Genomic DNA, 24,649 nt, shown 5'->3' with positions numbered 1-24,649 from the left:
TGAGTATTTGTGGCAGCAGGACGGTGTGTGTGTGTGATTGAGTCGAAATCAACGACAGTGTGTGTTCATGGTAATGAAGTAACATGTCAGCCAGTGCAACAATGTGGCTCATTAATGTGTTTTTAAAAGTTTTGTGACAACATTGGATCTCTATGGCACAGAAGAATAAGCTATATCAGGCTTTGACACACACACGTTAGTAGGGTCTGATTATTGTTGGTTTTGGTCTTTTCATGGGATTCATCGACAATAAAAAAAATACAGAATATCACCAGACCCGTCCTTTAAGCGAGCAGAATGTAAACCATTTGGAAAACATACTGTTACTGTATACACACATAATGAGGTATTTCATCTATCAGACTATTTTAAGTGACTGTTATCCTCTAATGTTAGACATCAGTGTCCAGTTCTCCTTTCAAATATAAATACACTGCATGTCCATGACTTCCTAGAGATAGATATTGAAGAGACTGAAGAGATCAAATGTAGGAGTACTTAGGAGTTTCAATTCTTAATTGCAGAATGGCGCCCCCTGCCGAAAACTTGTAGACTCACAACCAGGTTTTTTTTTTTTTATCACAAATCATTTGTACAAATTCAAATCTATTTCAGGATATTATAGCAACATAGTTTTTTCTGCTGAACTGAAGTCCCGCTGCTTGCAATAAAGTGACCTGAACATTAACATCATGTGCTTTAGCGTTAGTATTAGAGTTGAAATCAATGTGTGATTTTCATTAATTTATACTGTAGCAGGACATAGTTGGAAAATCTAGGGAGTTCACTTTCAGATTTCGATGAAGTTGGAACATGTGTACATATGTGTTGTTATTGTCCAAATGTTTTTGTTTTTTACTCTGTAGAGGTAGCTTTTGTATGATGCGCACTAAATGACTGAAGATTTTTCTCCCACCAAGTATTGATTGAGATGTAGTTCCAGCGTTGTGCCTGTAACGATGATAGACACAACATGTTTGAAGTGTTAGTTTTCCTGATGTCTGATTATGATGTTTCTGTTCAAACAAAACTTGAGCTTCTGAGGAAAAAGAACATTTGTACTGACTGACTGGTGCTCACTGAATAAATGTCTTATTTTGTTTTTGTAAAGTGTCGCCTCCTTTAGTTTTATTGTATGTTTTTACAGACTTTACAGACTGAAATCTTGCTAACAGCTACAGCGTGGTCTTCACTGTAAGAGACACACAGTCTGCAGAGTTTGTTGAACTACAAGGTCTTGTAATCAAATCAGATGTTTTTGTAGCGTGAAATCTGATATTTTCTAGGATCATTAACCAATTTGGAGCTCAAACTGGTGTCTCAACACACATGATGTAACTCAATCTCTGATGAAGACATGCCGTTTGTCCAAAAGTTAGTTGCAGCACTTTATTAAATTTTATTAATCTGATTTTTTTCGCAACTATGGTGGCCTCCAAAGGACAAAACGCATACAAAAGCAAAAGCCCAAATATTAAGGAAATGTGCTCCAAATTTTAGAAAAATGCGAGAAATTGTAGAACACATATAAAAATTTAAACACAAACAGAAATGCAATACCAACAAATGTATTGTATTGTATATGTAACTACAAATCTCAATGTTGTGTTTCGGTATTTCAAAGTGTTTTACAGTTTGTAGCATTTTTGGATTTTGAGTGCATTTCCTTTGCTTTTGTATGTGCTTTCTCCTCATTGGCCACTGTAATCATGGATTTAACCAGTGAAAAATCCATCGATGAAAATAGGGTGTGTGTGAGTATAAATACGCCATATATCATCAGGGTTTTAATATTTCAGGTTGCAGCATTGGTAGCAGAGGTTATGGGAAGGTTATGCAAAGGAGAGGTGCAATATCATCTCATTTGATTAATTTAGATGATTTAAGTATAGGTTAAGATTATTTTAAGTCTGTTTTAATAATCTTAATAATACTCATATGTGCATCAAGAGTTATTGGTTGTTCTAATCTCTCCGGTCCACGTTGCATGGAGTCAAATGAATGCATTTTTCAACCCGAAGAGGAGAGTGGATTCATGTTAGGAAGGAATGGCTTCACGCCCAGAATAAAGAGAAAGTCTTTCAGCAACCGTTAACCTTCTATGTACATGTGAGCATTTGAGTAATGTTTTAAGATAGACCCCGTTCTTATTTTGTTTTTAACGGCAGCTCTTGGCTTCAAAAAACACTGAAATTTAAAAAGAAAAATCTGAAAAAAAAAGTGATTTCCTCATGTGAGAAAGAAGCAGGCATGTTGTAACAAAAAGTCACTTTAATCATTGGATATGTACAGCACATTCCTGAATCAAAACAGCAAGTCATTATCTTTTCATATTGAGAATTCTCTACTTCTTTTAATATGCAAAAAAAAAAAAAAACAACAAACAAAAAAAAAAAACAGATATACAACAGGTGTGCTTCAATTTCCACATTTTTTTTTAAAACCTCCCCTTATTGCACCAGAGCCTTATAGACTTCAGTCCCAGGGTTTGGCGTAAGGATATCAGCCTTAAAAAAAAAAAAAAAAAAAAAAGACAAAAACATTGAAAACATACTATAGGTCGGTGTCCCTCAAAACAAGGACAAAGTAAATACACTTTACTTGTCGCTACAGCTGCTTCCATCACTGTAGCTTCACCACAAACATTATTGAAACAATATTATTATTCTGCTTGCTTAGAAAAAACCCCAAGACTGTCTATAAAAAGGGTATTGATAAAATCCATAGCTCGTAAAGGAAAAGAAATCTTTAAAATGGACAGATTTTGTACGCATGTGTGCTTGGCTAAATATGTCCAGGTGTATAAAGCTGTATAATAATAAAGGCCGGGATTTTAAATAGCCGCACAGCTTAAGAAAAGCGCTCACCAAGACCTGCTGGAACCTTCCCAAAAGCATCTCACAGACTTGATGCGTCTAATTTAATTGAAACTTTAAGAAAATGTTAAATGTTTTGAATGCATCTGTGCCATTAAGTTAATCATTGACACTGTCTTATTTTGAATTAAACTTACAATGCTCTTTGGCTGCATTTACACAGATACAAAAATGAATCATTTCCGCCCTTCATGGGACGACACATGGCCTCTGTATGTGTCTGATAGCAACTGATTCATTTCACTTATCTGTGTGTGGATGATCCCAAGTGTCACACACACACCTCTGAGGACCGCCATGACAACATGATACATATACACACACAACTGTCACATTAAATTAAAACTGTCGACACACAGACAAAACTATATTTTTGACATTGGTCACTAATCAGAAACTTTCATCGGTGAAGAAACTCTGCAATTAATAAAATTGAAATTGTCGGTTTTCATTTACAAAAAAATTCTACTTAATAAGTCAAGTGAGTTTCTATATATTTACAAGAAAAAATGTGAATCTTTGTAGCCTAAAAATATACATGGATGGGAAATAACTACAGAGGAGAACAGACACAAAAAAAAAGGCAAAATTTGAATTTTTTTGCATCTGTGTAAATTCAGCCTCATGTATCAGCTATAATCAAGATGCTTTTGAAAACTCTGAATCTGGCAGTGTAGGAAAGTGTTTCTGGACTCCGACAAAACTCAACACAGATTCGGACAGATTCTAGACATTTAGCAACATTAAAATGAAAGGACTTCTTCACAAGGTCCGGTTTATAAAAAAAAATAAAATAAAAAGGACAAATCAAAGGCGATTGTAAAACTAGTCACTGCAGGTGGAATCTGACTCTGGTTCACATGCTGGTGTAAAAGCAGCTCTGCAGTGGAAAATATATAATAACCTGTTGAAATTGACCCCGAAACCTTTTACTTTGGGGGTGCTGTTAAACCATAAAAAAGTATAAAAATGCAGCTAGTTGTCAAAAGTCACTGAAGGAAAAAAAAAAGGCTGTGAAAATCTACTTAGTGGGGGAAAAAACTATCACAAAACATTACAACAGTTAATTAATGTTGGCCGCGTTAACACCGCTGATCCAAACCTGACTGAGCTGATGCATGAACAGCTGTAATGCTTCATGCTCTGATCAGTGAAGCCATGATAGAAAGCCAATTTTAAGCATTATAAATACACCAACACCCCCCCTCCCTCCCCTCCTCCCCGTGCATGCAAACCAGTCTTCTAAAATACGTGCATGTAAATGAACGAAGTATGTCTGTGAGTGTTGAGAGGAAAAGCAGGCAGAAGTTGCCACTGCAGAGCGAGTCTGAGACTAAAGTATGATGAGGACTTCTATCACGGCTACATGTTCCTGAGACCAAAGATCCGCATTCCATCAGAGCTTTTACCGAACACTATTTACAGAGTGACCGGGAGCAAAACGATTAGCGCTTACCGGTATCTCTGTTCTCAGTGTGTGTGTTGCCATGACGCGAGCACCTAAAGTCAGTGTGAAAACTCTGAGGTCCCTCAGCTGTAGATACAGAAGGCAACATTTGAAAGAGGTGTTGAGGCAGAGCTGAAACTGACATGGGAGGCTGGAAAGACTAAGAAAAAATATCAAATAACACTGAGCACATTCATTGCCAATTTTATAGCCTGTATTAATACACAAACAGCCTGATGTGAAATACTGTACATATGACTCAGACAATACAGGTTTTTGTACTCAAGTTGTTGTTGGAAAAAAAATCCACCTTTATGTTTTCAACATGCTGGCGCTGGTGAGCAGTTATTGTTTCTCAATAGAATATTCACTAAAGTGCATATTTCATTAAGACGATGCACTTTTAAGGCAGTGTTTCGCTTCATTAGATCTTCCGTGCGCAGCACACTTAAGACGCCTTTAGACTGCGCCACAACAATAGTCGAAGTTTATTGCACGTCACACCGCGAATAAAATCAGTGTCAGTATGATACCGATTCGAGGCTGTGTGCGTTTACTTTACTCATATTTCGAATGCTGTATTCTGATTGGTTGGTTTGTAGATATGAAAATTTGTTCCTATAAATTTTAACAATATCTGTATTGTTAAAATTTTGCTGCAGGCTGTCTTTGAGCTCATCAGTCATCGTAGACAGACCAAAACCTCGTACAAAGTACAAATTCATCCGACTGACCTTGAGGTTTGTTTACAACGTGTCCCATCAGCTGACCAATCCTGTTGGTTGCCCTGTTGGAGCTATTTTTTCCCCCCAGTGTTCCCCTATTCTGCCATCTTAGCAATTACTTGCAATCTTTACACAGCTGATAGAACTAATAGCCGGAGCTACCAAAATAAAAGTAGTAATAAAAGTATGTTTCCTTCCTTCTTCATGAAAATGTTGCACTTTTATGGCAGCGTTTCACTTTATCAGAATGTAGCAAACTTAGCAGCATGAGTTTGATGAACATGTGCACCTTGAAATATATATTCTGACTTAAAGAAACTACAGCCACAAGATGATTACGCTAGAATAACTGATGTAAAGTGAAGAGGTGATGATGAAGAGGGGATGCTATGTTTCATCTGTGACGTGAGGCGGATGACGAAATGAAAACGGGAAAAATGTTGCTATTAGTAAAAGCTGAAGCTGCTGTCTGCACTGAAATGTTGCGTGAAAAAGTTCCACAATGAAGAGGTTTTGATCAGAGATGCTGAGTTAGGCCTCAATACAGCAGCGCCTATCTCTCTCTCTCTCTCTCTCTCTCTCTCTCTCTCACACACACACACACACACACACACAGCAGCGCATCACTCGGAGACTTTAGCCGCCTCAAAGTTGACAGCAAGCTTCCTGTGCTTCCTCTTGGAGGCGGAGCCGGGGGTGTGGCCTGTTGATGGGGGGTTTTGCCGAGGAGGGGTCATGGGCACGGCATCTGCTGGGGTTGGACTGGACGAAGAGGGGTTGCTGTTGGCGGCGTGTTGGTGCGGCTGGTCTGATTGGCCAGAGGGCTGGTTTTGGGCTTTCTGTGATTGGTTCCTGGCGACGGTATGGGCGGCACTGTAGAACTCTCGAGTCTCTTGGTTCTTCTTGTTGGCCGAGACCCGCTTCTTAGTCACCTGTCAATGTCCAAAGATAAAGAAACACCTGGTTACTGTGACTGATTTATAATAAAACAACAGAAAGGAAGAAAAAACACCAGAGAAGGAGCAACAATTATTCATTCTTATGTCTGAATTGTGTGTGTGTGTGTGTGTGTGTGTGTGTGTGTGTGTGTGTGTGTGTGTGTGTGCTGACCTGTAAGGGGATGAACTGGTTGTGTGAGCCGATGGGTAGTGATGTTGCAGGCTGGGGGCGAGCAGCACCAGGGAAGGTTCCTGTAGCTCCGTAGAACGGTTGGCTCTGGTGGTGATGGGGAGGCAGAGCCATTCCCCATAGAGGAGCAGGGTAACCTTGGGGGGGCAACAGCAAGCCACCTGCAGAAACGATTGGACGGATGAGAAAACCACTTATTGAAAAGCTACAGTTCATTTATTTATATGAGCCTTTATATCAAGCAAGTCTCGTTACTTATGAGACAGAAAAAAGACCAAATAACTAGAAATACCGCCTCACGGTTGTACGTCTCCGCCTCCAAGTCAAGTTGCATCCATGTCTGTCCAGACTCATAATATTTGTAGTGAAGACTTTGAAAGAATTTAATAAAATCACCACAGTTTCAAGGTGAGCACCCGAGATTAGTGCCACCAATTCAGTATCTGACCAAATGTGAAATATGGTCACAATCTCCCCTTCTGTTCCTGAGTTATGGTTGAATAATGGTCAGAAAAGTGTTTTTGCAGAACATTATGATGTCACAGTGAAGTTGACCTTTGACCTTTTGGATATAAAACGTCATCACTTCATCATTTTATCCTATTAGACATTTGTGTGAAATTTTGTCATAATTAGTGTATGACTTCTTGATTTATGGCCAAAAATGTGTTTTATGAGGTCACAGTGACCTTGACCTTTGACCACCAAAATATAATCAGTTCATCCTTTAGTCTAAGTGGACGTTTGTGCCAAATTTGAAGGAATTCTATCAGATATCTTGTTCACAAGACTAGGACGGACAACCCCAAAACATTGTGCCTCCGGTCATGACTGTCTCCAGCGCAGAGGCATAAAAACAAACGAGTGCAGAGAACAGACAGATGAAGTAAGACAGAAAGAAAAAAGATTTGTAGTTTGTGATCCATTGTTAATATACAATCTTTGATTATAAGCGCTTTAAAAGCGGTCATAGCCATCTATCACAGCCTCAGAAACACATGCATCTAACATGAACTGTAAAGCAGGGGGAGACTGACTTGATTGGTTGAAGACAGGGGTCATGGCTCCCATGGGTGGAGGTCGTATCTGGCCCATTCCAGGGTACAGAGGGGGTGGGAGGGGGAAGCCTGAGCCCACTGAGTTCTACAGATAAACAAGAGGACACAGACAGAAAAACTTGGAGATCAACAACACTTCTGATATTTTCATGCATATTTAAAATATCGCACTATTTGGACAAACAAGCATTTTTTTTGCCAGATATTAAAGTAACCTGATGTAATCCAGAATTATCACATACAGGATATCAGCCTGTTTTTTCTCATTTGTCGACTGAAAAGGAAACTCTCTTAACTTGAACTTTCTTTCTTTGAATGGCAGATGGCCTCGCAACAGTATTTCATCAAAAGACAGTTACAAAAATATGAAAAATTCTGCATTCCAAACTGTCTGAACATGTCAGGAACAAACAGAAATTCTGCTTTTGTTGGGTCCAAGAATAGGTGCAAAAATATTCTACTCTGAGTCTTTGTTCTGGTTTATGAGACACTATCGAGAATGAACCATCACTTACAAATTACATTTCCAGAAAACTGGATATCCTGATATGAAAATGTAGATAAATCAAACCTTTGATTTACTGGGTGCTGTTTGAACATTTAAAATGGTCTTTTTTTCTGTATTCTGGACACTGAATGTTTCAAATAAAAGCATCACATACTGTGGGCTGCTTCTAAAGAACAACTTAGTAGTCATGTCACGCTCTCATGCACACATTCACACATCAACACAAGTGTGTGTGTGTGTGTGTTGTACCAGTCTTTGTAAGGCAAAGAAGGCAGCTTTCTCCTTGGCATCGTTTTCTGACTGACACTGTGGACCGTGAACCATCAACCCGTTGGACAGCTTGACCTGACACACCACCAGACCCTGCACACACACACACACACACACACACACACACACACACACACAGAGAGAACAACGTTTGAAAAGATCATGAACATGACACAAAGTGCAAGACGTGTTAAGATGTGAGTCGAACACGCAGTGCGCAGCGTTACCTGTCTGTTCCGTATGTAGCTGAACTCGGGTGGTGCCATGCCCAACCCCACGCACACGCACGCCAGCTCTGACACCTTACTGGTCAGCATGGCGTTGGGGAGGTTGGCCGAGGTGGCGGACGCGGGAGAGGCTAGTGCGGCTGGGTCTCCGTGGGGGGCGTTCATGTTTGCCGCTGGAGGGAGAAGAACATGAGAAGACGTGGTTCAGAGTGGAACGCTGTTTGTGAGTCAGTCTACGAGTAGATTCAACTGCTTTCTTCTCAGTGTATTTTGTCAGGTCATTCTGGACAGCAATTTCTCAGTTTGCCAATTTTAGCTACTGAATCTAGTTGCAGAGTCAGTACATTTTCCCGTAATGTAGTAATCAACAGTTAGTTACCTAGTTTTTTGGACGATCGTCTCCTGTTCTGCTGCTGTCCTCCGGAGGACGCGGAGTTAGCCATCTCCTGGGAGGAGGGACTTCCTGTTCCAGCGCCGTCAATCTTCAGCATCTCCTTTAACATCAGGGTTCCCTTCTACAACAGCAAACGCACACAATCTCAATTCAATTATCCTTGACAAAAATAACTGTTAATACATGTGTGCAGGACAAATACTGATAGAAGTTACCATGTATTTTGGGAAATGGGAAAACTTTTCATCCAATCGGTGCCTTTGATACTCACCATGGCAAAGGACTGTGGGGACAACGGCCCATCTGATTGGCTGGGGGGTGCTTGTGAGGGGGCAGCAGGAGGTGGGGTCTGCTCGCTTCCCTTGGAGATCTTGAGACTGGCTATCAGGTCCTCAAACTCAGTGGTGGCCTAAGAGAGAGAAATGTGAGAAGAGACAGCAGAGTGAATATGAGAAATCAAACCTTCTGAATGATTTAAAACTTTGTACCGTCCCTCTACAGCACTAATAATCACACAGAGATGTAAAAACAAGGAGATTAAAGAAAGAAAAAAGGAAGTGTGTGTATACCTTATTGGCTGTGTTCTGTGTGGGCAATAAGGAGTTGGCGTCTTCATTTTTCTTCAGCAGTCTGATTCCACCGACCGAGGCCTGCAAAGTACAAACAAATACTACATTAAGTACATATCTGCAGTGTGAATCTGAAAATGTGTATCAAGCCATGAAAGGCCCTTTTCTCCTTCATTAAACACACACACACACACACACACACAAACACTTACATTATTTTGCCAATGAGCAGGAGGTTTGTGAGGAGGGCCTGAGTTCTGCAGAGACTGCCACACGTTACTGTACTCGTCTTTACTCTGGAAGGAGGAGCGGAGAGAGAGACAGGAAATAGAGGCAGTGAGCAGTGCTGTCTCACCACAGCTGTCATTTCATGCACATGCTCTGCATATTGGAATACAGTGTACATTTATAAAGGAATAGAAGTGAGAGGGAGGCTAAACACAAATGACCCTGCTTACCTTCCCCTGTTGTTTCTGGATGGGACCCTTCGAGGGAGAGTTCCTGTTGCCTTGGGACGCTGCTTTCACTGCGTTGTGTTTGTTGTTATGCTACAGATATGAGGTAAAGAGGTGGAAGAGAGAGACAAGGCGATATTAGGTCATTTCAAACAGGGGGAGAAAAAAAAAAAACACAAAAGTGCTGTGTTGCGTCTTACTTGTGTGGGTATGAACGGTGAGCGCGGAGAGTGGTTGAGGCCCGCCAGCTGGCGTTGTGAGTTGAAGTTGCCGGCCGCGGCGGGCTGAGGTTTGACGATGGCGGTGAGTTTGTGGGAGGTGTGATCCACTCGGGCGCCGTGGGAGAGGTTGATGAGAGCGCAGGGAGGGAGGCGGTAACCGCGAAGTGACGTACACCTGAGGACGTAAACAGACACAGACATGCAGTACCACAGTCACACACGTCTGATCAGAAATGTGGGAGAGTTTGAATCGATCAGTGGAACGGGTGTAATTCTGAGCAGCTGTTTGTCTTGGAAATATTAGCCGATTAGCCAATAGCTGACTAGCTTTTGTTTTTTATACCGTAAGGGTTTGTTTTCTTTTCTTTTCTAAACAGGATTTGACTGCAGGATTACTGAAACATCACTTATCATACAGCAGATTAGTGCACTGCAGTATTAATTACCTGATGTTGAGACCTCCAGCAAATTCCTCATCAAAAAGCACCTCATAGAGAACCTCTGCCTCGCGCTCAGCTGAAGACACAAACACAGACACAATATTAACTGTTTTCTTCTTTATATCACACACATGCACTTCACCCTTGAAAACTATTGAAGCTTTAGTAGAATCCTTAAACTATATGAAGACATGAGTGTAAGAGAGTGTGTGTCTTCACCTCCTTTGATGCCGATAATAGTTCCTCTGAGTCCCAGCGGGACGGTGAAGCTCTCCCTGACGTTAATGACTCTGTCAAACAGGCGATACTCGGCATCGGGGTCTGGGACCACACCCTGCTGCTGCTCCAAGGGCTACACACAAACACAGACATGTACACACACACACACACACACACACACGTGTTTAATACTTTCCAAACATAAACCGGATCAAATCTGGTAAACAAAGCCTATACTTCGTCATTTCTGAGAAGTGACCTTGAGGTCAGAAATGGCTGTGGAGTCTCTCTTTAATACTTGTCTGATAATAATTTTAATATAATTAGCTAAAAGTCATATTGACAGGCTTTGCTATAGTTTTTCCATGCTTTTTAAAACCATTATGTGTCATTTCCAAACTAGAATTTATCAATTTCTTTCATTCTTCTTTTGAAATTTCCGAGAAACTTTATTAGAAGCCTGGATATAGAACATCTAATGGCAGTCTCATCCAAATCTGATTCACTTCTTTCTGGGCATGAGATTAAAATAAAATGTGCACTGAAACAAGAATGCAATATTTCGATGTTGTGAGCACAACAAATGAAAAACACATTTACCTCCAATGAATAGGTGGCTGAAACATCAGAGACAGATATTTCAAACCTGAGCAAATAAAACCCAAACTCTCTGGGTGGTTTGATATCAGCAAAGGCAAGTGAGAAAACATGTTTGTGTGAACAGACTCTGTGAGGTGGAATTTTACAGCATGTCACCAGGAAATCTAGCTTTATATTTGCTTTAACCTAAAGTAAGACTCAGACTGACATGCAGGCGAAATGTACTTACCCTGAAGAGGAGGTGAGGCTTGACAGTCACACGGACTTTCTTGGTGCTCTTCTTCACCTGAGAGAAGGATGGTGGAGGGTGCGACAAAGAGACACAGTGTAAGGACAGAGCTGTGTGTATGGTGGTGGGCAGCAGGACAATAGAAACAGACTATTTCTAACAGAACAAACACATTTTTAGAAGCTGTGTGTGTGTGTGTGTGTGTGTGTGTGTGTGTGTGTCAGAGTCACCTTGGTCTTCTCCACTGCCTCCTCGATCCTCTCCACGATGGCGGAATCCAGCACCTGCAGGTCACATGACGCCCTGCTGATGGAACTGACTGGATGGCTTTTCAACCACGAGGTGATTTCAGACACCTTCTCAGCCCTGTGTGGACATCCATCAAGTCATTTAACATCAATTTAAAAATTAACTCTGAATTCCTTGGAGATTTGAATGTAGAAGAAATGCATCTAAAAGAAGTTCTTCATTTAATACATCTTCGTCTGTGACTTTTTGGAAGTTAAGAATTTTTGGGCGCATGTCAAAATTTGTCAAAACTTTTTATCGAGGATAATTTACAACGGAGGCTACAGTTCTTCGCTTTTTCATTTTTCATCATAAATTGTGAGATTACATAGTGTCAACTGTTTCCAACAAGAGACAGCACCTATTGTACAAAGTATGCATTGGTTTGTGTGTGTGTGTGTGTGTGTGTGTGTGTTTGTGTGTGTGTTTTACCCATTCTGGTCCTCTCCTGGCCAGATATCATCCTCGTAGAAAACATCATCATGACTGTTTCTGGACACTGTGTTGAATACCTCGGAAAATCTATGACAGCATAAAAAAAAAAACACCATCACAAATTTTACTTTTTCTCATGAATACGCTTCTTTACAAGTTCAAAGGAGTGAATTTCACACATTCCAGTACAAATTGTTCCAATGACTACACTGGGTTTTTTTTTTGATTGTACTTACCTGTCCAGGTATTCAGCTAGCAGTTCCTCCACAGCAGCAGAGTAGAGCCACTCCTTCTCAGTTCTCTTGGTGTATCCGGGAACCTCTTCGTTCTTCTTGTTGAACTTCAGGTTCAGGCCGACGTTAGCTCTTTGCTCACCACAGGGACTGGAGGCAGTGAAGCAGAAAACATCGGTACAGAGAAAGAAAAAGCGGGAACAAACAAAACCTTTAAATGCACCACAAAAAACACCATTCTGAAAGGTGACATAACACTCACTTCTTCTTAGATCCTCTGCCGATGAAGATGCTTCCTGAGAAGCGGGAGACGAGGTAGCTGGTGATGCCGAGGCGAGACGCCAGAACGTATCCGGGACTGTACTTCACACAGTATTTCTACAAATACACACAGACATACACGCATGAAAGACAAATGGGTGAGGATGGAAAATACTCTCAGAATCAACATGACTTCTCAATTGAATGAGTGTTAGCGTGTGTGTGTGTGTGTGTGTCTTACATGCTGGTTCTGGATTAAAGGCTCCAGCTGCGGCTCGTGTGGCACGTTGAAGACCACGCGTATCCGGCCGTCTTTAATGACGTCGCTGGAATCTTGCACCTGTTCAGAAGGTTTGAAAAAAGTGATGGGGAGTTAGAAGAGGAGACACTTTTGATGTTATCCTTAGTCGGAGAACTCGAGAAGCGGAGGACTGATAACATACCTCTCCCATGGCGCCGTAGTACGGGTTCCCCACCATGAAGACGGTGGTTGCTTGAGGAAAGAGCTCGTCTAAGCTCTTGAAGCAGGTCAAGGACGAGTAAAAGGCCTTGATGTCCTGTAGAGATCAAGGGAGATGCAGGGTTTAAGAGTGAGTGGGTAAGAAAGGTGATAAAAGAGTGGATTATTAGGATTATCAGTTGACAAAATAAGCTCCGACGTCTCTGTGCATCTGTATCAGTGGTGTCACAATAACAGAACTTTAATATTACATGAAAAAAATGAATTCTACTGACGACTGACTGTGATCTGTGATAAACAAACAATCCTATGAACCTTAGCCAAAGTGTTTTTCAGTTTTAACACACTCTACCTTCATGGTGCTTAGTTTATGTGATTCTGTGAGTTTTATCAGTGTATTCCTTCTTGTATTCGTATGCGTGTACCTTAACCACCGTCTGGTAGGCGAAAGGAAGGACCTGTTTGGCCCACTGTTTCTCTAGCTCCACCACCCCGTTGGCTTTGGGGACATATTTCCTTCCCGTCAGCGTCTGGCCGTACAAAACCACCACTGTCTCGTTCACTATGATGCCTTTCCTCTTCAAGAAACTGTGAAATTTTTTTTTAGAAAGCAATCATAACGTTAGGCAAAATAAATAATGCCAAGAAAGCAAAACCTTCAGGTGTTACAATACTCTTTCTCAGTATAACTATCCTGTTTATATAACACCTATACTTCAGCATTCATTTCATTTGAGCCTTACAATTCAGTGATTCCTTGGACCTCTTTCACCCAGTCCTTCTGCTCCTTGTCTGACAGGTGGGTGACTTTGGTGGGAGGAGGAGTGGAGGGTCTGTCATAGAGTCTTTGGACACCCGGTGGTTCCTCTAGAGAAAACCTGTAAAGCATGGTTAAAGATTTGACTTGGAACAGCTGATTCAGGCTTACACACACTTGCCACTATGTGTAGAATTTGGTGCCCCCCAGTGGTAGTATTGAAAAAAGGATCTCTTTTTCAGCATCCACTGAGATAAAATCACTGATTCTAGTAAAAGATGACATTAACTTTTATACGTTGATCACTAGTACATGGGCAGACAAAACCTGCATGACTACAGAACAGTGCAGCAACAGTAACATTTAGTTTCCTGTGAACAACAAAAAAAAACTTTCGTCAGACACATTCAATACATCATTGTGGGCAAAGGTCCAGCACTAGTTCTCACTTTGTTTCTCCATCCGACACTGCGATGATGCGAGCTTCCTCTAGATGCGGCCAGTTGACGAACACAGACTTCCCTAGAACTTGTGCAGCAACGTCATCGCATACCTAGATTAACAGAGGTAAAAAAACAAAGAGAGAAGAGAGGCAGACAGGAAGTGTGAGTGAAAGGCAGAAATATAAACCATTTAAGTTCTAAATGTCAGAGTAACAGACAAATATGTAGTCAGTAAGACCTGTAGACAAGTACACACAAATGCTTACTCTCTTACTACAATGAATTCATAATTAATCCACACAAAGTTCACTAACTAGTGAGAATTTCTGTTACTTCCATTATACATCTGTCTATTATAAGTCATTAAAAATAGTTTTTATTGAGGAATATTAGCAGCTATACTAGCAGCCACTGGACTGTAATGTCTGCGGTGTGTGAAGATGATGTGGATCATAGTGTAAGTCTAAGTCAGTAAGTATAACGCCAGCTGTTAGCAACTACATTTTAGCACACAGCTGCTGTGGGTTCAGATGTTGACGATCACAGAAATAAGATCAGCCAGAAGCACAGCGAGGGATGTCACAACAGTAACCCCACGAGCGTAGCAGTACCCTCACTACTCAGATATCAACAGAATTAAATGCACCAGCATCTTGTAATTACCACTTGTGGCAGCAGAGGCCGCTGTTGCTGCTGCTGCTCAGCAGAAGTTACATAGTCATGCTTTAATTCTGCAGTAAATATTTTTACAGCAAAGTCACGGAACACAAACAAAAGCTCACCGGCTCTCCTTCCTGACTGGGAAGGATGTCCAGCATCATGTTCTCCCCTCTGCTGCTCTGCTGGAACACGACCACCCCGCTCTTCTTCTTATTAAACTAAGAGAGAGAGGGGGGGGGGAGAAAAGAGAAAGAAAGAGCATTAAATATATTTGTTATCATTCTCTATTTATTATATTTCCAAACAACCTACAAAACAGCAACACATTTTGTCTTAAAAAAAAATCAACATTCGTGTTGCACTTTGACGTGTGTAGCTTCAGCGTATAAAAGTTAAAGCACCAGATCCTTTTTAACGTTTAAATGACTCAGCCATCTAACACAGGCGTACTGTCACGCCTGCACACAGTCCTACCTTGTGTCTGATGTGTTGCAGGGTGGGGAAGCCACAGAAGTACAGAGCTGAGTGATCCACACGCCTGCTGATGTGGTCTAACCCCACTTGCCAGGCATCCATGGGAATGTTTGCCTTCCTGTAACAACCAAACACAATTCCATTAGCCTGCAGTGAAATACTCATAATGACTGAGTGTCCTGGCTGAATTTCTTTGGCTGTGTTGGATGAAAATGTGGGATCGGTTAAAAAAGGTATTTTCTGAAACCAACCTGGACTGGCAGATTAAAAAAAAAAAATAAAGACAAATAAATTTAATGTTAAATCAGTATCAGGGCTGTGAGAGTGTGTGTGTGTGTGTGTGTATCTACCTGGCATGGCAGTGGACGATGTCGGGGAACAGCTGAGGCAGGGTGGAGGGGTATGTGAAGTCCATTTCAGGGTCATATGTGTAGACGGCACACTCTGTGTGACAATTCCTGGCTTTCTCTTCTTTAGTCAGCTTATGATTGTAGGGCTCCATGGCTGCTAGCAAGCACCTCTGTTAAAATAACACAAGCACACAAATGCAACATAAGCACATACTGTATAATTATGAGGTTAATGATGCTTTTTTTTCAACTGCGGCATTATTTTTCCTCCACCGATGTGTGTGTGTGTGTGTGTGTGTACCTCATCTATGAAGGGAATGAGCACCACAGCCTCCCACTCCTGCTGCTTGCCATTGAGGTCCGTTTTAAAGTCAAGAGGGTAATACTCAATAATGGGTGAGTTTTCACTGGTCATCAGGTGCTGAAACATCAAAACATCAAAACATCATTCATCATTTTTATTACTTCACACGTGAGTCTTGCATGAGCCCTGATATTTACTACTTTTTAAATTGTTTTCTACATGTTGAGAATATGTGAAACATATCAAATATGCAACTTGTGCATCCACCTGTGTGTATAAGTGTGTGTGTGCTTGGATGTGTGTGTGTGTGTGTGTTACCCTGTAACTCTCAGGTAGCAGCGCCATGCTGGCAGCAGGCAGGACTGCCAACAGCTGCTGGAAGGGCATGAAGGGTTTTTCAAGGTCAAAGGTCAACTTTAACCCAGATATATTCCTGATGTCAGACAGGAAGGGAGCGTAGTGGTAGGGGTAGTACCTGGAGAGAAACATACGCGATATTTAAAAGATTGATTTCAGCTGTATAGAAATATATGGAGCTGTGAGTGATAAGTTATCTGACCTCTTCAGGCTGCTGGAATGAAAAGAAACAAAGAGAATAAGAGAGATAATAAAAGATGGTCTCACCAGCTCCAGGATTGAACACCATGGTAATAGTAGTGGAGAATCCACTGGATGCCTTCCACATAACATTTGGCCTGCTGGGCTAGAAACTCACTGAAAACATGAGAATAAAACATATTTTAGGGTCACTTACAAGTGATAAATTGATGTACAGACATTTTATGATTGTCCATATAAGATCTAGATTTAAGGTTTGTTTCAATACACTTACTCAGACACCACATCCACGCCCATCTTGGTCATATAGTATGTGCGCTTGAACTGTCTGAACTCCGTTTCAAACATATCGTCCTCTTCTTCCTCATCTTCTGCCGCTGCTCCTTTTCCTTCTCCCATCATCACTCTGTCTGATGAGCTCAGAGCTGCCAGAGCTGAATCCTACACACACACACACACACACACACACACACACACACACACACACACACACACACACACACACACACGACAAATCATTGGATTTATTAATAGAGGACTGAAACTATACCTGAAAACACTGAGCGGGTGTTAGGTGTATTTTATTGCGGCACTACCTCCTTGTTGGTGTCTTTGCTGGCAGCTTCCTTCTCTGCTGCCAGTCCCGCCGCCTCATTCAGATACTTGTTACCCACTTTACTCTCGAACCACTTCAAGTCCACAAACACGTCACTAAAATGTTCCCGGTCAAACTGAAGAGAAATAAGAGATTCTAATGATGGCTTGTCAGAATACATGCAACCATGTCATAACTCATAAAAGCCCTAACAAATAGATCACTCAATGTCAGCTCCAGGACTGATACTTGTTTGTTTAGACTTGTGGTTGTAGATTCACTTGAGTAACAATTCACTATATTGCTAATTTCCTATATAAACTTCATAATTTTAAAACATACAGAGTGCAAAAACATAACAGCACAACCAAATTAAAATGTTTTAACTAATTCCTAAAACCACAGATTATCAACTATTCATGGTGTAATAAATTTGTTTAAATCTGCACATTGAATATCATAATAATCTGCAAATTATTATTAATTATTTGCTCTTAAAATAAATGATCATCTTCAATATTGACAATAGCATATTTTGTTATTAATTATGTTATGTAATAAAAGATAAACTGGTCATTGACTGTCTCACCTCAGAAAGTTTCTCCAGGTATTTCTCGAAGTTTCTGAGGTTGAGGTGGCCGTTCTCATTCAGATAACCTACGTAAAAAAAAAAAAGTTCAATTCAGTTTTGTATCTGATGTATGTGAATCTTAACAAAGTTTTTATAAGCTACGGAACTGAAAAACTGAGCCTTTAAGAAGACAAAAGAGGATACAGGCAATAAGACATGAAGCATCAGCAGGAAGACAAGGAAAACTGTTCAGAAATGGTGAGTCAAATATCCAAATGTCAGTTTTCACACACACACACACACACACACACACACACACACACACACACACACACACACACACACACACACACACACACACACACACACACACACACACACACGCTACACCCACTGTCATTGTACAAAAACATTTCTCCGAGGCAAACCAAAATAAAACGTTAATTAAACTCACTGTGAACTCTGTTTTGAAACTCATTTCAAGATTAATTTCCATATTAAAACAAGATAAATTAAAAAGTCTGTTTGTCTCTCACCCCCCAGGCTGGGCAGTACGCTGATGTAGGTCTTATACAGCAACGGCAGAGCGTCGTGGTTGATGTGAAGATGAGGAAGGTGAGGGATGAAATCGTTTCCCACGAGGAAGCCCATTAGAACCCAGTCGTCTATTATTCGCTCCAAGTCATAATCAGAACCAATGTGATTCTGAAAAAAAACATCCATAAACATAATCAGAACACAGACTGCATGTAGTGAAGTGGTATTTAATAAGACACCAAACATTATACCAACATTTTCCCTGCTATGTTTCAATAATTAATCTGGGCTTTTACATGATTTTACTAACTATATTGTTTATTCAGTATTATATATATATATGTGTGTGTGTGTCTCACCCTGATCTCAGAGAACTCGTAGTCGATGTACTCCCTCATCAGAGACAAGTGAAGCAAGTGGAAAGTTGTCTCCTCTGGAGCCGTTATCCTACAACAAAAGAAAAGAGCAGAGTTCAGAAAAGAAAAGAGAACATTTTAGAATAGAGTGGGACAGAACGGACATGTGCATAACGCTGGAGAAAACATCAAATAAAGAAGGAGGAGAGGAGAGCGTATGAAACCTTTTCTGGGATTTCTTTCCTCCGAAGCGGACCTCCTCTCTGAGCAGGGAGAAATTTGGCTCGTGGCTGGTCAAACCCAACATGATCTACGACACAAGACGGTGTGAGCATCAAAAAGGTTTCCAGCGATAATTATCTACACCCGAATTGAAGTTTTATACACAAACCCTACCAGGTCAGCATCCAGGCCGTACAGGCAATGTCGGGTGTTAGGGTCGTGACCCGGCTTGACTGTCTCAGAGCGAATAAACTCCATGATCTTATGTTCTCCCTCTCCTGGCGTCTATAAAGGAAGAGAACACACACACGCTAAGTACCTGTCATAGAATCACGGGCGGTTTTTACACAATCAGCCGTACACAAACTCAAACACGCACCTCATGACCAGACAGGTAGACTCTGACATTCTGCCACAGCCTGTCAGTGGAGAGCTTGTTGTGGACAAAATACTTAAGCTGCTCCTGAAGTCTCGCCATGAAGTCAGTCCCTGAAAGAAAGATGCGTAATTATATGTTAGCATCGTGTAGAATAATAGGATACAAAGGGACATCAATGTCTTATGAAGAGGAATGAATCCGTGTGCTGATTCACAGACATAAGAATGATGACTAACGCCTCCTAATCCACTAAATATAGTACTTAAGTTCACCAGTTTTTAGGAAATGACTGAGCCTTTATAAATGAAACTAAAGGATATTTGTGACCTATTAAAGATTTCTGTCTTCAGTAGGAATGAACGGCCTTGGAGTACCACACATAGTTTAGAGACGTTATTATAATATTAGAAAAAAAACGATTGCTACTGGATTGAACCGTCCATTTCTCCTTTCTTGGAATGAACAAGTATCCACTATACACATTCCACTATAGTTCCTTTATCAGTTTTAACGTGTGAGTTGTAGCTTGTTCGTTTTGTGTAAAGCTTTAGAGCATCCCTACCAGGAGTGATACAGTTGGAGTCAAAGCGAGCCTCCGTGGGAAGCACCTCTCCTTTATCCAGAGCTTTTTTAATCTTTTCCTCTGCTTCTTTGGCAGACCTAGACACACAGACGTCCACCCACACACACACACACACACACACACACACACACACACACACACACACACACACACACACACACACACACACACACACACACACACACACACACACACACACACACACACACACACACGAGGAGATATGAAAGAGAGCGGATCAGTCTCAAGCTGCAGCTGCCTGCAGACTGGGTTTTTTTTTTTTTTCAGTCTTTACCAAAGCAGAAGATGTTGCATTTTATTTCTAGTGTGTTTGGAGCTCATTCATATTAAGCAGTTTATACATGAACCAAGATAACAAAAAGAGAATACAAGAAGGGTCTGAGAAAAGATTAATGAAGGGTAATCAGAGTCCTGGGTATCATCTGATCCACAAACAGAGGGGAAACCTTGTCTCTTCCTTCCTGCACCCCTCTCTCTCTCTCTACCTGAATCTCCGTCCTCTCTGCTGGTTCATCTTTGCCCTCGGCGCCACACCGTCCACAGCCATGAAGAAGACCTTGCGTGGCTTGATGATCCTGAAGAGCACCTCCAGGTAGTGGAAGATGTCAGCAAAAATCTTTTCCTCAGAAATGCGAAAGTGAACGTCCTCGTCGTTTGGGTGGGAACACTGGTGGATGATCCCGTTCATGTCCAGATAGAGATTGTCAAATTCTGGAATCTGAGAAGACAAAACAAACAAAAAGAAATGCAATGACTATGTGTGATAAATTGTAAAATATACACAAAATAAGTGTGTGACTGTGAGTGGGGTATCCTTGACATGACAAATTTGGGGCCATGAAGCTCATCTTTGTTAATAAACAAACACATTACAGTGTGTTCCTCCAGACTGATGCAGACAAAGAACCTGTTAACTCTCCCGTAACACTGACATGTTGGTTTTCTAACAAGGAGATTTAAGTGCTATCTGTTGTACGGCTGCAACTAATCATTATTTTCCTTATCAGTTAACCTGTCGATTATTTTCTCCATTAAATTAATTACTTGTTTGATCCATAAAATGTCAGGAAATGGTGAAAAATGACTATTACTGTTTCCCACAGCGCAAAACAACAGCCTCAAATGTCTTGTTTTGTTCCAATCAACAGTCCATAACATAAAGAAATCACAAAACATTCACATTGAACAGCTGGAATCAGAGGATTTGGCAATTTTCTTCTGAAAAAAAAAAGACTCAAAACAATTAACCGATTATCAAAATAGTTGGTAATTAATTTAATACTTGGCAACCGATTGATGAATCGACTAATCGTTGCAGCTCTAATCTGGTGTATTTTGTTCCTGTTAGGTTGGGGTGACCTTAAGTATCAGGGAGAGGCATGCAAACTTATTTTTCATATCCAGTTTTGTCCAGCCTAAAGCTGATGACATTAAAAAGTGTTTATATTGGCTTTAAACACATATCGGAACTGTCTTACACAACCAGAGTGAAACTGAGCAACGTCCAGCTGATGAAACTGCTGCTCACACAGTGAAATATAATCTTCCCCACTACTCAGCAAACTAGGTCACCAAAGGTCCACTTCTGCTCCGCTGAAGTTCCTAAATAACTTAGTCACCAATTTGAGGTTAACTAAATTATTTCCCGTTAGTGAAAATTGCAGGTTGACCACATAATTATTGCATTTTAAGCAACTAACTGTTACGTATGGCGGCTGTAAACTACCACACAACAGTAACTAGCTGAAGCCTCAATTCAGCTCTTGTTAGAGTATAGTTAGTTAACGCCAGCTAGCTGACTGTGAGAGGTTTATTGTTGTTCAGAATGTTCCTGCCCAACAAAGACCAAACTACTGGCTGGTAAACACATTTGCTAAGTTATAGTCACTCCGACCTGTTATAATGTGTTACATGAAGAGGAGCAAAATATCAAGCTAGTTAGTGTTGGAATGCCGTTCCGTCGTTGTTTGTGTGTGTTATGAAATAACGAAGGTGCCTGTGTGGTAACATGAGAGCTGTCCTGTTAGTTAGGTAAGCTATGTGATATACAACTTCACGGCCCGCTACACTTAGCTCCCCGATAGCCAGCTGCTAGCTGAGCTGTGAAGCTAAAACATCTCTGGTTTCCTACCTGATGTTCCTTCACAACTTCACTCAGACACGGATAGCGCTCCGAGATCCAGCGGTAAAACTTCGGCACTCCCATCTTCACCGCAGAACTCCCAGTCTCTGCCCCGAATTATAACAAAGTCCAAACTGAAGAGAGACTTTTGTAGAGACTGAACACAGACCAGGTTTAACTGGGTAATATGACAACTTGCTTTCAGTGGAGTCCGGTTTTGTTTCCAACGGCCCCGCTAACTAGCTAGTTGTCCGTGGTCCGTCTGCTAAAATATTCCGCCGCTTCTCGGAAAACGCAAGTTCCTTTTTTTGTTTTTGTTTTGGTTTTGTTTCCTCATCTCCCTGTTTGGAAACCTATTCCCGCCAGAAAATAAATATATACATAATTGAAAAATGGTGACAATTAAATAAATAAAAATTCTCACAATATTGCATTTTTCAAGTCAAAATAAGTCAACTTTATTTGTATAGCCCAGTGTCACAAATCACAGATTTGTCTCAGGGGGCTTTACAAGCTGTACAGCAATACACCATCCTCTGTCTTTAAACTCCCTTAAAAACCCTTTAACGGGGAAAAAAAATGGAAGAAACCTTTTTAAATTGCACAGTATAATCATATCTGACCTACTAAAAGTCATTATGATACACACACACACACACACACACACACACACACACACACACACAAACACACATGTATACATATATTGGATATATATTATATCATGTTTTTTGTATTTTGACTCTCCCTGGAGTCGGCTATGTGGACATCATGAACCACTGACACAATCATGAAATTTCCTCATGGTTCTATTATAGGAATTATAAAAATATAACTAGGCTCTCAGTATGTTCATGTATTTTTTTTCGTGATGGGAGTGGGGTAACTCTATTAAGACTGACGATAGACTGGTCATCCTCAAACAGCTCAATACAAAATACATAACATAAGTAATATGACTTCTTAATTATGGCAAGATTTATGATGTTGGCAGCAAAGTCATGTTGTGTATAAATGGTTGATGGTTGGTTGGTGGTTATAGCTGTCTGTAGTAAGCAAGTAGCTGTCTCAATACACATTTATTACTAAAAGGTCATTTTGTTGTGGATATCAGTGGTCAAAAGTGAATCATTTTCAAGAGAATAACCCAATGCAGGCAGCTCATATAGAGTTCATAACAACTGTTTCTGTTCACAATAGGGAGATGATTAAATGCAGAGTATTGCCTATAGCTGTACAATGCTTGAATGAAACTGAATAAATTCTCAGTTATTAGATGCGGCTTGTCTCTGTTTTTGTTTGACCAGCCATTACTTCAACACAAAAGTTCAGTCAAACCTTCTAGTAAAAGCTAAAGTAGCAAATGATCGTTCTTTTAAACTCTTGTGTAGTGGTTCTAATCTATCATTTCCAGCTGTATTTTCACCACTTGTAGAAAATCATCACATAGTGCACAGTATAATCACTCCCTCCTAACTATAATTTCAATAATCAGTCAATCAGGCAAAACAAGAGAGGAGGAGGGATTGCAGCCATTTACTTTACAGTTTGTGTGTGATGACATTGACGGGTGAATTTACGTCATTTGAACATCTTGCTCTGGAACACATAGCAGAATTATCAGTACTTCATTACAGTGTATCAGCCACCAGGATGTTCATCATTATTTCTACAGGAATTCTTAGAGCTGATCTTACTTGGTTTAACTAGATATGATCCTGAATGGAGATCTGAACATTCATATTAATAAAAAGATTGACTCCAAAGCTGTGGAGCTTATAAATTTACTGGATAGCTTTGAACTAACCCAACATGTAAATGAAGCCACTCATCAGCATGGTAACACTCTAGATTTAGTAATAACATAAGGGCATAAGACCATCACTGTGTGTTCTTTGACACCAACATAACCTCAACAAAGACTAAAAGGGATTTTTTGGTTCAGAAGAGATTCCTAGATGACAAGGCTGAAACATGTTTTCTAATATTATGAGATCAGTTGAGCCATGCAGTTATGACTGCTCTTTAAATGACATGGTAAAAAAATTCAATAATGCACTAAAGTTAAAAAGAGTCAACTGACAGAATCTCCCCATGGTTAAAGAATAACTGTGTTAATGAGATCAAGAGAATCTGTTGGGCAGCTGAAAGAAATCGGAGGAAAACTAGACTCACGGTCACTTTTCCAAGATTATTACAGAGAATGCTGGGAACTCTAGAGTATTACTACTCAACACTGCCCAACAAACCAAATAAATGTGCCTTATTCTTATTAGTGAAAAATTCCAGCACAGCTCTGCGCAACTCCAACCTGAGCAGAGTTCTAATTAGCCAAATTCATTGAAAACACCTGTGCAAGCATATGAATTGAATGTTTTTATTTAATCTGTTATAGAGTTCTCAGTATAACCCAACACAGTTCAACAGCACCACAACCCACGGCCTCTAAAATGACCATAAAGTCAATCAACACCTCTCTAAAAACAGATTAAAAGACTTTTAACCTCAATGAAGGAAGGGTTTATTGCTGCACTAGTTTTAGTTAGGTGTAAGTAATAAACTGTCACGGGAGAATAAACATACTGTAAAAATCTGTTTTTCAATAATTTTACTGTAGAATATTGTTAATATAAGTTTGAACTCTTCTCAATCGTATGTGGACATGCTCTACAAA

The 24,649-nt window shown here is 40.5% G+C and overlaps 1 protein-coding gene across 1 annotated transcript; it reads right to left on the bottom strand.

Moving 5' to 3' along the window:
- Positions 1 to 2,256: 2,256 nt before the first annotated feature.
- Positions 2,257 to 22,225, bottom strand: xrn1 (5'-3' exoribonuclease 1). The gene is made up of 40 exons (XM_044368824.1): positions 21,985 to 22,225; positions 20,339 to 20,571; positions 19,812 to 19,909; positions 19,250 to 19,359; positions 19,045 to 19,155; positions 18,873 to 18,958; positions 18,652 to 18,739; positions 18,292 to 18,460; positions 17,774 to 17,841; positions 17,186 to 17,320; positions 16,864 to 17,030; positions 16,656 to 16,745; positions 16,350 to 16,506; positions 16,029 to 16,148; positions 15,728 to 15,897; positions 15,378 to 15,495; positions 15,026 to 15,121; positions 14,250 to 14,353; positions 13,787 to 13,921; positions 13,469 to 13,631; positions 13,027 to 13,140; positions 12,825 to 12,923; positions 12,585 to 12,700; positions 12,326 to 12,472; positions 12,087 to 12,176; positions 11,597 to 11,732; positions 11,367 to 11,423; positions 10,538 to 10,670; positions 10,325 to 10,394; positions 9,858 to 10,053; positions 9,661 to 9,750; positions 9,415 to 9,498; positions 9,203 to 9,283; positions 8,905 to 9,042; positions 8,619 to 8,754; positions 8,240 to 8,412; positions 7,992 to 8,105; positions 7,214 to 7,319; positions 6,159 to 6,337; positions 2,257 to 5,980 (listed from the first exon to the last, which is right to left on the bottom strand). The coding sequence occupies exons 1-40, from the start codon at positions 22,057 to 22,059 to the stop codon at positions 5,672 to 5,674; spliced, it is 5,061 nt and encodes a 1,686-aa protein (XP_044224759.1). The 5' UTR covers positions 22,060 to 22,225; the 3' UTR covers positions 2,257 to 5,671.
- Positions 22,226 to 24,649: the final 2,424 nt, after the last annotated feature.

Source organism: Thunnus albacares, chromosome 12 (genome assembly GCF_914725855.1).
Source record: "Thunnus albacares chromosome 12, fThuAlb1.1, whole genome shotgun sequence".
NCBI classification, from domain to species: domain Eukaryota; kingdom Metazoa; phylum Chordata; class Actinopteri; order Scombriformes; family Scombridae; genus Thunnus; species Thunnus albacares.
This window is presented reverse-complemented; position numbering and strand designations above follow the sequence as displayed.